Below are 15839 nucleotides of genomic sequence, written 5' to 3' on the forward strand. Positions count from 1 at the left end.
CCACCTCTCTTAATTAGACAAACACCACACAAACAAACAAATTTGAATCTGACATACAACTAGCTGTATGAGCTCTGAGAACATATTTTAGTCATATACTTTAAACCTAATACTTGAAAGATCAAGGTTTTCTTTTAGCTTGGTTTTAATTCAGATAACATTAAAACAAACAGGCTGCTCCATGGAGTAAATTTTACTTCTCAATGTTCTCTCCCAAGCCAATCTTTTAAGAAGTTAGGAACCTCAAACTGGAGTGAATAATGAAGAGTGAAGACAATCTAACTAAAAAGAAAAATGAGAGATGTTTGCAAAAATACCTAGACTGAGCAGAGATAGCAGACGAAACAGTGGAAGCTGCTAGTGACATGTTCTTGGACCCAGGGAAAGGTTTAGGCTGTGACAGAGAGCTGGGGCCTGCAAGCACTCTGCAGAGGACACAGTAAAAGCATGAAAGCATGTACAAAAGAATGTTACAAGGAGAACAAGAATGACATCTCAGAACTGAGCCATGTATGAGTTCAAGTATAAGACAACCACTCTATAGTTACCAGCAACACATGTATTTTCTATGGAATACATCTGCAGACCCACAGTATAGCACAACCAAGCACATTCCTACAGAAGACAAAACACATAAGTTACAGAAAAAATATTAAAACAGGACTCTCTGCATAGCTCAGAAAGGTGGTAGTTCAGACAAGTATTTTGTTTGAAGGCATACATTTTTACCCTGTAAGGACCAATATATTTGAATCAGAAGTCAAGACAAACATTTCAATATTCAGCTAATGCCAGAGTAAAGAGGACAAGGGTCTTATGGTCATTTTTGTTGTGATCAATCCCAAAAGGTTGTTTATATTCTTACCTATATGGAGTAGGGATTTGCTTTTTCAAGAATGTGTTATATACTTCATTGTCTTCGTGCAGCAGTTTAAGTAAAGATATACTGAGGGCTAAAATTATTTAAACAATTATTGTACGTGAAATGCTTCTCAAGCAATGATGTTATCAATATAATTAGGAAAATAGAGTGTAGTACTTTGCTTGGTCTCCCTTTGCTGGCTGGATGTCTGGCTCTATGGCATCAGAACAAAAATACAGAGTCAAACAAAAAGTATTTTGAAAGAAATTTGAGATATTAGTAGCTAAAAAAAGTCAGTATTCATAAATATTTTTCAAGTGTCTTGGTGAGAGAATATCAGGTAAAAAAAAAAAAGCTTTAGAACAGAAAGAACATTTCCTACCAAATTATGCAATTTTAAGATACTGTAGGTTACATTTTGAGCCTCTATTTTTTGAGAGTAGTTCATATTATTGAAGGGGAGACTTTTTGTTCCTGGCCACTTAAAGTGGGCTAAAATGTGCAAGGTAAATGATTTTCAAAGCTTTTAGGAGCAAAAACTGTAAAAGAGAAAAGAAAAAAGATAAAACGTAAATTCATTCTTATTCTTTTGACAATTATTATGTAAATGGCAACATCATAAACTTCACCCATTTTTCCCACAGTCTGAGGAGTCTGTTCACCCTAGATATACATGTATAATTCTCAATATTATACAGCAATTATGAATACTCAGTGAAGTGAGAATAGACTCTGAATTAATATCTTTGTTCCTTTTTAAATCTTGTATTAATTGTATAGTAAAATCTTATTAGAAAAAACAGTTAAATAGAAATGAATCAACTTAGTGCCTTTATAGAGAAGTCAACCACCAAATGAATGGATCTACTGACATCCTGTATATGGCACATCCCATAATACTGAGATCTGTCACACTACAGTAAATATCAAAAATCCTACTATACACAGTGTGTTATCACCCAAAGGGTTAAACTGCATTTTGCATTTTCTTCTTTGAACTTCTAAAGGGCATTGTCACTGTTTAGGTATATTAAAATCCAGATGGATCTTTGTAGTAGCTTGCCTAATTTATTAACCTGTTTATTTCTTGATAATTTTAACACTGCTGTAATGCAATGTAAAGGATTTTCACTCGCTATTTTAATTATGAAACTTTGGTGTCCTCACTACTGGCGACAAAACAGTTCTATTTTTAACATCAGATTTTCTTTTTTGAAAATGTAAATTATATTCCTCACTTGCAAGTATATTTGATTAATTTTGTCTGAGATCAGTTTGCATCTTGCAATTTCCTTCCAAACAAAAATTCAACACTCCAACAACAAACAACTTCAGAATACATAAAACTAGGCAACATATTTTCCCGATATTCTGCAAACTTGGATAAAGTTCCGCCCCCCACTCCCATGTACACACACACACACACACTCACAGCACTTCTAAACACCAAACAGGGAGACATCTGCAAAAAGACAATGCAAAAAAGCATTACCTTTGGAAAGAGGACGAGAAGGAATCTTGTACTACAGAGATAGGAGTGGCTGATGGTGGTGTCATCTGATTGGACGTGTTTTGAATAGCAGTAGCAGGCGGATTGGCTGAAGCAACTGGTACAGGAACAGAGGCAGAGCTGGTAGACACTGGCGCATGCTCAACAGGGGTACTAATTAGAGTTAAATTAAATAAAACAAGAAGCATCTTAAAAAGGTGTATGTTTACTGTGTAAAGGCACAAAACCTACAGTGTTTGGCCCCAAAAGCTGCGAACAGAGTGACAAGCTGTAGTACTGGGGGGGAAAGCACAGATATGGCAGGTCAAAAGCACATTTGTTAAGCTTTTTCTGTAGCTGCGTTAGGACTAAAATTAGGTTTAATCCTGAGTTCAATAATGTTCTCATTTGGGTGAAATTCATCCCACAGCACATAAGGCCTTACTGCCCAATCCTGGTCCCACTGAAGTTAATGGCAAAAAAACTTCCAGAACGTGAGACTTAGGTGGTTGTGAAGAGGACTGCAAGAACCCTCAGTGCAAGGGTAAATTTCACTCACTTATGCATAATGTTAACTTCCGGATCAGAGATTACATTAGGTGGAAGCATTAAAAAAATTAGATTGATGAAAGGAAACCAGTTGTACAATATCATCATAGGCCTGAATAAACAGAATTGCTACAAGTTACTGCTGTTCTGGATGTTACTGAGCAGGAACTATCGGGGTGTAATCTCCTCAGTGCAATGTGCAGGGTGGTACAGTGCTAGAGAGCTAATTATGGCTCAGTCATTCTCTGCTCAGCACTCTTCATCCCACTAAAAGTTCGAGTAGCAAGCCATATCCCTGACATGCCCCGCACCACCCCCAACAGCAGGGCTGAAAGAAGGGATGGGGCAGCATATGAGTTTGCTATACCATTCCTAAGCCTGCTTGGGAGATGAAGTTAGTTTCTGCTCCCTTTGTCACACAAGTGGAGCAGGAGCAGACCAGAGCAACCTATCTTCCCTTATCTGATGACAAAATAGGCTTATTGAAACCAAAACTACATCTAGTCTTTTTGAGTACAAAATATTGATTGTAACACTTTATTTAGGCACTTCTATGTCCCTCAGCACAATGATACCTGAACACCTCTCAGTTGTTAATGGATTTTATCCTCACAACAACTCTGTGAGGTGAGGAAGTGCTATCCTATTTTACAGATGGGAAATTGAAACACAGTGTAGATTAACTGATTTGTACAAGGCTACAAAGGAAGTTTGTGGCTCATCTGGGAACTGAACCTGAGTCTCCAGAGTCCCAGGCCATCGCCTATCGATTAGACCATAGCCCAGCATGAATAGCATATGCTACATTGAGGAGGAACTCTCCAAGTCCTGGACTGAAATGTTTTAATGACACATGTAAAAAACGGAAGGCAAATAGTGAATTTACTAGCCAGCTGTCAGTAAATGAAATAAACACACCTAAGTCATTTGGAACTATCCCATTTGAAAAGGAAACAAACAGAATTCAAAACAAAGAAACAGGAAAAGGAAACAACCCCCATCTCTTTCTCTTTATATGTTGTATCTACCATTAGCTACAGAATGAATAAGCTAGTGAAAATATCCACCACATCGACAATTTAGGTTTTCAAATTTTTCCACAGAAATTTTCCAACCTTCATATACATATGCAAAACTCAGATCTAATCCTCATTGTTCTTGATGCCATATTTTAACATGCTGTGGATTCATTTGCCTCAGCCACTATCCCAATACATTATGTATTATTTAAAGCATATAACACTGTAGCTGTACAATGCCCTGGCTTCAGAGTTATGAATGCAATACCATGTTTACAGATAAAAGAAAACACAATGTATTTGACTGTCTATGCAAGCAGTGTGGTAGCTGCATTTCCTCTTTTTGGAATGGATATCACACCAAAGTGGAGATACTCTAAATTTTACTCTTATACCTTAGGTTTGGCAAATTTGCATGGACTGAAACCATGCCTCAAATAAAATGAGATTTACTGTATGTTTTTTCTTAAGAGGAAACATAAATGAGCAAGACAAAAAACCATGGGTGAAATCCTGTTCCCACTACAGCCAATGGGAATTTTGCCACAGGCTTCACTCCATGGCTAATAAGCCTGTGGTATGGTTATTCAATTTTTGTAGTGAATCTTTTAAATGTGAGCTGAAATACATACCCAATAATTAATCAAACAAAGGAACACTAAGAACTTATGTGGACATGTACTTGTGTGTGGGCAGGTTTGAGGCGGATGGGCATGTTATAGTAGATATAATAAAACTGAATGCAAGCACATTAAAATACATTATAAGGACATCAAACAATAATGTTACATGTTTTGAAGGTTTCTTTACTTAGGCACTAGAAATCTAAAAGTCACATAGGCTTGAATCCCTCTCCTGCAACTGCAGATCACTAGGATATGCATTCATTATTCCAGAGAATAAGAAAATAGTTACACAAAGCATATATAAATAGTTAAGTCAGAAATGTGATCTTGCTACCTTTAACTTCTGCACTTTGGACCTAATACTTTGTTTACTTCTACCAGTAGAATCCAGAGTAACTTCACTGTCTTTACTGGAATCACTCCAGCTTTACCACAGTGTAATGACAGCAGAAATTGGTTGTTCCCTGTTTTATGAATGCTTGTAGTTGTGTTGAACAATCAGTTTTTGGATTAACCCCTACAAAACCTTAGACTGGAAATACTGTCCCTACTAAAGGCAATGGGTGGTTTGCCATTGACTTCGCCAGAGCCAGGATTTCACCTTTTGCAGGAGGAACATTTCATACACACAAAAGAGCAAGCTGTAGAAATATGTAGCGATTTAGCAAGTCTTTCTTTTTTGGGTAGAAATAATAATACTCAGCACGTATACAATGTCTGCAGCTTGAAAGCTCTTTATATACATTAACTCTTAGAACTCTTCTTTTTAGAAATAGGTAAACAAATCCAAAGGGAATTCTGCCCTCAGTTAATATGTTCAACCCACTGAATGGGTGCAATTTGGGGCAGAATTCAGAGTAACCAAAGACCACCATGAGAATCAGTGGCAGAGCCAGGAGGTTCCTAGCAGTTCTTCAGGTGTCTGCTGATTGACTAGGGATGAAGTCATAGTTTATAAAATGAAATAGCTACTGTATATCAGAGCATGAATAATAATTTTATGATTAAGTACCTAAAGTGATTTACTGTTATTTCCTTACTGGTTCTTCTCCAGTTCACTTTTAACCAACCACCCCATTCCATCAGTCTTTACAGTATTTTATATTTTAAGGGGATAATCAAAGGAAATGTAAGTTCTTAAATAGCTCAATATCCTTAATAAACTATAAAATGAAATGTTCAGCATGGTAAAGTTATATGGATGAATATACACACGCATGTACGTATATTCTGTTACCATTTTGATGTTCACACGTGAGAAGGAACACAGTTCAGCAGAGGTTAAGCAGATGATAATGATTAACAACCATATTTAAAACACACGCACAAACACACACCTAAAAATAAGTACAGATTACACTCCTTTACCTGAGAAGAGTCCTAGCCCTATGAAATTCCAGGTCTAAGAGTCTTGCAATAGTAACTAAAGAGCAGGTTATTAAAGCAGTAGTTAGTCTCTTTTAAGCAGTGCACAAAGTTGTTTTTGTTTCAGGTGCTCCAAAGAAATCTCTGGTAGGGAAGATAAATCAAAATGTGCAGTCAAAGAACTAATCTCTTCTATTGTAGCATATGTTAATAATGGAATTGCTGGAGATTGCATTTATAGTAGAATACAACATGGATGTGTTTTGGACTTGCATTAGTAGAAAGAAGAGCTCAATTCAAATGCCAACTGAGCATCCATTCAATAGAATGGGTTGCTGTTTCTGTGGAGATGGTTCCTATGTGACTGTCACCTGCCTGGTGGTAGAGGAAGCCATTCAGAAAGTCACTTACAACAGGAAGCATATGAACTAAAAGCTGGTGAAATTTATAGTACTTAGATATTTGACTTTTAGGCAATGGGATTTTTCATATGAAAGAGTTAGAGAATGTTATTACAAAACCATACCAAAGCCACAAGCCAGATCAGTTATGGAGTTACATGTTGCAGTGTACCTTTGATTATTGGATGAAGTCAGAGGGGCTTTCTGGCCAGTCCTGATGTAACTGGCTTCCCTTTGACTTGAACCCGTTCCAAACCTCACGGAACCCTTGGAGGCCACTGGCTTAGCTTTGTCAATGTTGGCATCCATGGTGCGTGACTTAGGAGGATGCCAAACACTTGAGGTCACATACTGTGCCACATGATGAGAACCTGTAGGGCTGGGTAACAAAGATTAGAAGGGTGTATGTGCATGAGATATATTTTTAACCACATTACCAGTTCCTTAAATGAATATTAGGTCTTTGAGAGTGAAGAAGAGTTCCAGCCAAAAAAGTAGCCAGTGCTTTTAAGTGAGAAGTGTTGTATTTGTTCCACTTAGTTTTCTGAGATCCAAACGCCTACCATGTAATCTAACGAATGAGACATCATTTCAGAACATTCATGTCTACCCCTCTGACGTAGGACTTAGAATGTCAATGCACTGGGAAAGGCCTTAAGGAAAAAGAGTGAGAAATTGCTGAACCTCAGCACTAAAAAAAGCCAGGTTAGCTCTTGGTTTGATGAAGAAGGCTTCAGTTTTCTGACTGACATCTTATTTGGGAAGAGATTTACATCAGCAAATCTCCAATGTCCTCTTATTTTATCCCTTAAGTCCCCTTTGATATCACTGCAGAGTCACATGTGAAATCATACCAATCTTCAATGCCGTATTAAAGACTATGGTCAGGAGTCGTTCTGAGAACCAGGATAGAGATCTACAGGTTCATTACAGTCTTCTTTATCCTTCAGCTAAAACTGGAGACCACATTATTGACATCATTGTATCAAAACAAGACCTAGCAGAAATGAGACACTGGAGGTGAAGACATGTTATAACACAACCAACCATAAGTGACTCAGTAGATATAGTGTGACACCAAAACCACAGACGTCTGAAATTGTTCAAGGTAGTCCAACAAAGAGAGATTTGCAGTTAAGTTTCAATGAAGCAACAGTATAATCTTGTGGTCAGTCCTACACAAGCAATAGTGTTAGCTACTACCCTTCATTCCCTGTAAATGTGGTTGCTAATTATTTCATATATCAACTCCTTCCCCTTCTGTTCCATCTTATTGGTATGATCCAGTCAACTGTTGAATTTTTTTTCCTTACTGGGAATGCCAGTCACGGTTGGTCATGTTGTTAGTGGTGACAATCCTCGCACTTACTCTTATTATAACTCTCTGTAATACTTGTTCAAATATGGTTATTTTAAAAGCTGACATAAAACCTTGTTCCATGTGGAGTAATTAAGATATCAGAGGAAGTCACTGTCTTAAATCTTTATTTCTATGCTCTGAACTTATGAAGAGTTGCTATGCTCTGATAAATAATGGCAGTGCTTCATCCTAGAAATAGCTGCATTTCGTGTTTGGTGCTGAAATTATTTTTATCTACATCTACATAAATGTATATAACACAGATATACACGTAGATAGATTATGAATTTTGTAAGTGCATTGGAATCTTTTGAGAGGAAAAGCACTATATAAATGCAAGAAAATACTATATATAGTATGGATTCATATCTTTTTAATCCATGATCAATACAACTCAAGAATCAGAGTTAGAATTGCTTTTAAAATGTCAAGAAATTCAACTAATTTAGATTTAAAAAAACTGAGGAGCAGCTCAGACCACAACACTGGAATCTGATTAAAAGTGGAAATGGTCCTTGAACTTCTGGACTGTTCGCCTCTGCTGAATAACTATAATATTGAACTTCAGAAACATGGATCAAATGCTGCTTATTTTTCTGTTTTCTAGAATTAAAGGTAATGTGGTATATTTTGCACATTTCCAATGTAGTCTGCCACCTGGCCAGGAATCTTTCAAATATCTGCATTAAAATGCACACCTCTAGCAAATCATCTCAGCTGAAATACCACTATAATGCATCTGTTCAAAGAGTGACTACATCGGATGCATTTGTAGTAAAAACTTTCTGTGGAAAGTCCGAGGAAAAAAGAATACATGACAAACGTTACCTGTTTTCAGCTGCTGCAGCAACATTTTCCTTGCCACTGTGAAAGGAGGGGATACAGTGTGAATAAAGCAAGTGCAGGTACCAGTGGTGGGGGGAGAAGGAAGAACAGCAGCAAAAGAAGGCAGAGTGAGGACAGATGTTTGGTTGTCAAAAGCCTTTTAGAGTTATGTTCTCGATGTTTATGACTATTGTTGTTGTGAGAAATACCCTAGAATCAATTTTTTTTTTCTTTTTAAGAATTAGATAGAAAATGTGCTGGAACCCAGATGTGTGATTTTTTTTACAAGCTTTCTCTTTGTTAATTGTAGGCAACTCTATTTCATTGTTAAAGTAAAATGGAGGCTCAGCGACACACTAAAAATCAACCGATCTGTGTATTTGGGGGAAGCTTTGGCTTCAGTAATGGCCCTGTTTAAAAAATAACCCTTTAGTATCCCAGTAGAACATACTCATGTGCCAACTCCAGTTTGTGAAGACAATCACAGTGAGAGTTGGTTTGTCCCTGGGTATCCAATGTTCTGAAGCGGTTACCAGTCTTAGAAAAGATGTGCACTACCAGTATGTGCTCAATGTGAAGCTGTTGTTTTTTAATGGCTTACAGGGACTCCTACGAGATGGGCTGCATTACATGTCTGGGCTCACTTAAAAATGTGTAAGAGGCAATTCATCCTGCCCAGTTGGGCCCTAAGGGACAAAGCCTAGGATTGTGCCTCCGCAGTGTGGAGCTCAACTGGAGCTGAGCAACATAGTGAGGCTACATGCAACAGAGACCCTTGTCAGGTTCCTCTTCTCCCCTCCCTACCAAGCATTTACTCTCCTCCTTCCCCCAAAAGTATCAAGTTCATTTTGGGGGGCAACGAAGGAAGGGAAGGCATCTGGGGCATCTCCAGCCCTGCTTTCCCCTCCATGGTCCTCATGCTGGGGAAAGAGACAGACGGAGGCAAAGAGAGCCACTTGGAGGGGTGAGCTGGCAAGTGCCTTTATGAGGCGCCATTTTGAACTTGTAATACATATAAGACTCCCATTTACTTTAATGTGAACCACACAGGAGCTGAAGGACAAGACACTAAGGCCCCAGTCTAACATCAATTTAAGTCAAATGAAGGATTCCCATTGAAGTCAATGGCAAGACACCCACAGATTTCAGTGGTACAGAATTAGGCCTTGGTCCTGCAAACACTTATACATGTGCTTAACTATAAGCTTCAGACTAGTTTCAGCACAGTCAATGAGACTATTTATATGAGTACAGTTAATATATGTATAACTGTTAGAAGGACTGGGGCCTTAAGACTTTAATACTCCATCTTATAATTCTGAAACATAATTTCTCAACTAATTAAAATCTTTTAGGACCTGATTCAGGAAAGCACTTAAGAATAGGCTTACATCCATGCCTACTATTTACACAGATTTAAATGAGACCTAAGTATATGCTTAAATGCTATCTCGAATAGGGAGGCTTATTCTGACACCTAAGAGTAAAAAAAGATGCAATGTAAATTTTAAATGTACTAATTTGTTAGGCCAAGTCATTTTTCTACTTTGCTTATGGTATTTAAAAAGTTTCACAGAGTATTTCTGTAGATTATACTTATTACCATTGATTATATACTGTTTGACTGTTCCTAATGTGGATACATGTTATTTAATAATACAATACTAATTAAAAAGCCGTTTGCTTTCAAAGGTATTATGTAGAAAGATAAAGTAAGATGCCTCTTATAGCCACAGTGAGCCAGCTCTGACTGCATCCCTTTGGACAACAGCAATCCCTGATAGCAGCTGTTGAATTTTCATTTTCTGAGGGGGAAGTGTGCTAGTGAAAGTTTCCCCTCTAGGAAGTGGTATGTGTGTGTGTGTTTGTTGTTGTTGTTGGTTCTGTTTTTTATTTTGCTAAAGGGAAGGTGGGTAGCATAGTAGGGATAGAAGAGCCATTCCCTTCTCTTCATAAGGTGGGCTAGTATTAGTCACTGCTGTGCATGTATGTTACATATAAATATACTAAATTAGACCCTTAACAGGTGCAACTCAGTGGAGTGCCACTGAAGTCATATGAACTACTCTAATTTACATTACATTAATTCTGACTCATTGTATTTGTGTTGTCTCTCCTTTTCCTCCTTCTCACCATATTTCCTAAGTGAAAGGCAAACCCAAAAGTGTATGAGTCCAAGGGAAATGTTCAAAACCCACTATGTCAGAAATTAAGCAGAACAAGTTTGTCTGCCTTTAATAAGGATGTCATGCTGCTCAGAATGGAAGATACTGGCTTAAAACTGAATCCCCAAGCTGGATCAGTTCACCTCTCTAGAGTGATGACAAACCAATCACTAGCTCTATAGATGACCGAGTCGTGAGTTCACCAGAATGTAATATATCAAGTAGCCAGGCTGAAAAAAGTTGGGGATATGTTAGAGATTTAGTCTCTGGAAAGAAAAGAAGCGTTAAAATAATATACCAAGAACCAAAGTCATGCAAGAATATTAAAAAACAAACTCATAGCCTGAAAAATCTGAAGCATGGTTTATTTCCAGTACAGCAAAATGGGTTATGAAAAAAAATAAACAGTCCAGACCAAAAGACAAGCAATTGGGATAAGGCTTCTAGTAGCATTAGGCCACTGCAGTTATGGTTAACTTCATTCACCCTCTCCTGCTACAGCAGAGGTGGGCGAAATCCCGGCTGAACTGAAGCTAATGGCAATACTCCCAATGACTTCACTGGGGTCAGCACTTCACCCGAACTCTTTCACTAACTGTGCAAGTGTAGGGCACTGCTTAATAATGGTGGCAGGGGCGTTCTGATGTTAAAGGAGAGAGAGGTATGGAACAATTATAATAAACACAATTCCACAGAACAAAGCAGGGAGAAAAAAACTCATTCAGAGCAGAGAGAAAAGGGAGAAGACAAACTCAAATGCACAAAGCACATTTTCATCAGGGATTATTCTCCTCTCTGTGAGTGAGAACAACTCCTGTAGTTGAATCAGCTGAACTGGAATTTGGACTTAGCTATTGGTACAGAGTATTGACAGAGGGTTTTGAAGATGAAACGGACCAAACCCTAAGCCTTTCCACTATGGGAATGCTGAACTTAATTTGCTTTCTAAAACCACTGCACTTATTGTATTTAATGGGTCAAATTCATCCCTACTGCAAGCTCAGTAAAGTCAGTGGAACTACATCACGGAAGAATTTGACCCAATGAGATTTAAACTATTTTTGTATTGTGATTATACAGGCTGATCACACAAATATGATTATAGACGTGGAGAGTAGTTTTGGGGTATCAGGGAGAGATTCAAACCTGGGCTTTCTTCAGTCCCTGTTGTCTCCCACACAGGTGAACCAGCTTTAGATAGTAGGGCCTTGTATAATGTCCCCTATAACAAAATGGTGGCAACTCCCACAGATTTCAGTAGGAGCTTTATATGTGCATCAGAGAACATATATTTGTCCATTCTACTGTTAGTCTCAGTTACACAGTGCAGTATATAGTTGAAATTAGGGGATGTTTGATAATACAGTGCATGAAATGATCATGCAGACAGACTGAGGGAATGGAATTAAGACTTTTAAAAACCACCCACTGAACTATCAAGCTTAAGAATTTTAATAAATTAGGTAACAAAATGCAATACACATTTGCCATACACATTTACAAAACACACTTGTTTCTGTTGAAAGCCAAAAGGCTCTGAACTTTAGAGAGCTTTAATAAGGATTTTAGAGAATCTGAACAACAAACAGTATATTTTACTGTTGTTTTCACTTAGAAACCAAATGTAAAACATTGTTAAACCAGCACTCAAGTTAAGCACATGAGAACTCAGAGCTATCACATTTTCCACTCACTCCTAAAAAGAGAATCCTAGACTTTCTCCAGAATTAACAAAACTAATTCCTTACCAAGAAAAGGAGTACTTGTGGCACCTTAGAGACTAACAGTACTCCTTTTCTTTTTGCAGATACAGACTAACATGGCTGCTATTCTGAAACCCATCTAATTCCTTACTCTTCCTCTAAAATCATGCAGCTACAGAGAGGACTGATTAGAAAATAAAAGAAATAAATTTTGGAATAAAGAAAAAAATTGTGGGTCAGAGCTATTCTGCAGTTCTCATTCCTGCTTTGCTATCTTTTTTCTGGGCTCAGCTCCCTAACTCAGAATCCATCTGTGCTGCTGTATTAGAGGAGTTCCTCTAATTTTGCCTTCCTGCACTTTGAACTGTATGATGAGGCTTGGTCTACACTAGTAACTTAAGTTGGTATAACTACATCACTCAGGGATGTGGAAAATCTACACCCCTTAGCATAGACCACTCATGCCTCCCCATATGTGTGACCCCTCCTCAGCCTGCGCCCAGCCTGGGGCCACCGCGCTTTCCCCACCCCAAAAGTTACCTGCAGGCGGTGGAGGGCCTCTGTCCTTCTCCTGCTATGCCTCTCGCCCAGAATGTTCGGCTGCTCTCTCTGGCAACTGAGCCTGGGTGGGGAGCAGGATGGAGCCACTTGTCACACAGCTGAAGATGACCACTCCAGCTCACTGCTCTGTGCAGCGCAACAGCTGCCTGAGAGAGAGAGCCCGGCTGAGGAGGTGGTGGGGGCGATGAGCTGTCCCCTACTCGGGCTCGGCTGCTGGGGACAGGGGCTGAGCGAGCCGGAAACATGCCAGGGGAGTGAGTGCTCTGGCTCACTCGGCCCTGGTCTCCGGCAGCTGGGCATAGGCCAGGGGTGGCTCTTCACCGCCTCCCCAGCTGGGCTTTCTCTCAGGCAGCTGCCGTGCTGCACAGAGCAGCAACCCAGAGCAGTGGCATGGGAAGTGGCTGGTCCCACCCCTTCCGCTCCCTGCCAAGGCCCAGCTGCCATGGGCAGGGGCCGAGCATGCCGGGGGGTAGAGACAGCAGGAAAAGGACAGAGCCCCTTCCCTCTCCCTCAGCAGGCCAAGCAGAAATCTGGGGGGGGCACTTGACCCCCCCAAATTCCTCCCTGCGCATCACCTATGCGCCTGAGTGACGCAAATATACTGACTTAACTCCTGGTGTAGACAGCACTACGTTGACATGAGGGCTTCAAGCTACTGCCTCTCAGAGAAGGTGATTACCTGCGTTCTCTCATTGGTGTGGGTAGCATCTTCATTGAAGTGCTACAACAGTGCCGCTGCAGCCCTGTAATTCCAGACAAGCCCTTGGCTTCCACTGGCTTCAATGGGAGCAAGAGTGGGCTTATTACAGATTTAAAAAAAAAAAATCCAGTGAACAGTTCTTTCAAAAACAAAAAAAGTTTGGATTTAAACTTTCCCCTGCAGTGTTTACAATTGGAACTCTGTGCTGGAGTGTGAGACACTATCAGTGAAAGGGAAACTGATTAGTCCACATTGTTCAAGTTGAAAGAAGTGCAAAAGTTCCACAAGCCCGATACAGTAAATGGTGAAAAATGAATTAGGATTTTTTTTAAGTCTTTCATTTGTGATAATCTAAAGTAGTATAAGCAACTTGAGTGAAGACATTCCTTCTTAAAAACATTATTTTAAAACTGAAAATGTTCCTTTAAATATCTCAGCACCGTTTAATTCAATATGGTATGTGATTCAGTGGATATTTCTTCATATCCAGGCATTTTAAATTCAGCTGAAGAGCTCTTTCCCTCATTGTCACAGGCTCACAGATAGGGCACCTTATCCGTAGTAAAGGCCTGATTATGCAAGGTGCTGAAGGCTTCCTAGGAGGCCTTCATGTTTTCTCTCTGTAGGTACTTTCAGGGTGCTATCAACGTAATATCTGAGTGCTACATAAACATTACGGAATTTATCCTCACAGCATTCCTGTGCAGTAGGGAAGTATTACTGCTGTATAACAGCGGAAGAATTGAAGTGGAAAGAGATTAAGGACCCAATTTTCAGAGATGCTGAGTACCTGAATCTCCCGTACACTCCAACTGGACATGTTGGTTCTCAGCACCTCTGAAAATTAGGCCCTGAGTAATTTGCTTGTTGTCACACAGAAAGTCTGTGGCAAGGCTAGGAACTGAATCAAGCTGTTCTGAATCCCACTCTAGTATCTTAAAATGTCCCCCATCTTTGAAGTCAGTGGGGATTGAGGATACTCAGCAACACTTGTGAGATTGGACCCTAAACACAGAGTATGCGAAAGGGGCAAGAAGATGAGAGGGCTATAGCTAGCCCTTTATCAGTATTCTGCTCTATGACCATTAAATAGTCTTCTGTTCTACCTGCCAGAGCACAGGCTGAGGTGCCTGGTTTGAAGATAAAACAACTGAAAAGTACAATTTATAGATTACCAGGTTCTACATTTCTAGCAATTAAAGGTTCTATCTTCCCATTTATACCTGGGATGTTTATGGGCATTACATACATAAATCCCATGTCAATAAATGGAAAACCAAAATATGCTAGATGTTTGCTGAAAATCTGGTCCTTAATAAATTTCCGATGTTTTTCCTTTATATAGTTCATTTATCCTTTACTGTTTTCTTATTTTTTTATCATAAATGTATTTGTCTTCAAGTTAGATTTCCTTGTCAGAAGTAACAATACAAGGAGAATTGTCTGTGAATATTTAATGGAGGTTAGAAAGAAACTTTCCCTGTGGGCAAGTTATTTCATCATTGCCTACCACAGGGTTTCTTGTACTTTCCTCCAAAGTATCTGGAACTGGGCAAGATCAGGGACAGGATACTGGACTAGACTGGACCTGTATTCTGATCTAATGTGGTTGTTCCTATGTTTGAGTAGGGATTGTTCCATGACACCATGAGCACAAAACCACAAAGAAGTGTGAATGTTTATCCCTATATTTCTTGAAGTTGTATTATTGTAACTGTAATTATTCATTAACTTGACAACAAAGACGGCACAAAACATGAAGGAAGAAACAGTTAACAGAAGAGGACAAAAGGCTGAAAGTTACAGTGATTAACATGCTGGTTTAGTTTATGACTTTAGTGATCAGAAAAAGGGGGAGAGGAGGAAAGTCAGTGTCTCTTTCTCAGCCACTGCAGTTAAGAAAGTGGAGCAACCTACTCTAAAACTGACTGCAGTTTATCCTGCTAGTAAGTCTGCTTGCAAGTCTACCTTAGGGAAATATTGCTCTCTTAGAAGGCATCCTGGTTAGCACAGACTGAGCCAACACAGAAGAGGAAAAAATTACTATACATTAGGTGAAGAACATAGCAATCAATTCTGTATTTGCTCAACAGTCAGTACTGAAATAAATAAAAGCAATTGTTGTGTGTGTTTTTGGTGCCATTCATAAATATGCTGTAGTGTTAGGAAACAGCCATGTAACAGGTCTAGAATTGTTGTATGTGATTGCATAAT

General features: G+C 39.1%; 1 protein-coding gene across 14 annotated transcripts in view; it reads right to left on the minus strand.

The window, feature by feature from the left end:
• The window catches only part of LDB3 (LIM domain binding 3), a 191855-nt gene that overhangs the window by 47848 nt on the left and 128168 nt on the right, over positions 1-15839 (minus strand). For 6 of the 14 annotated variants that reach the window (XM_048856758.2, XM_048856769.2, XM_048856763.2 and 3 more), the window contains 4 exons: positions 8500-8535; positions 6484-6690; positions 2355-2525; positions 318-425 (listed from right to left, as the gene is read on the minus strand). The exons of 1 other annotated variant lie outside the window; for it this stretch is intronic. In XM_048856758.2, the coding sequence (XP_048712715.1) occupies positions 318-425; positions 2355-2525; positions 6484-6690; positions 8500-8535 (522 nt within the window). The remainder of the gene's footprint in view (positions 1-317; positions 426-2354; positions 2526-6483; positions 6691-8499; positions 8536-15839) is intronic. 7 more of the 14 variants (XM_048856768.2, XM_048856762.2, XM_048856761.2 and 4 more) reach the window with 3 other exon arrangements.

This window comes from Caretta caretta, chromosome 7 (genome assembly GCF_965140235.1).
Source record: "Caretta caretta isolate rCarCar2 chromosome 7, rCarCar1.hap1, whole genome shotgun sequence".
Lineage (NCBI taxonomy): Eukaryota > Metazoa > Chordata > Testudines > Cheloniidae > Caretta > Caretta caretta.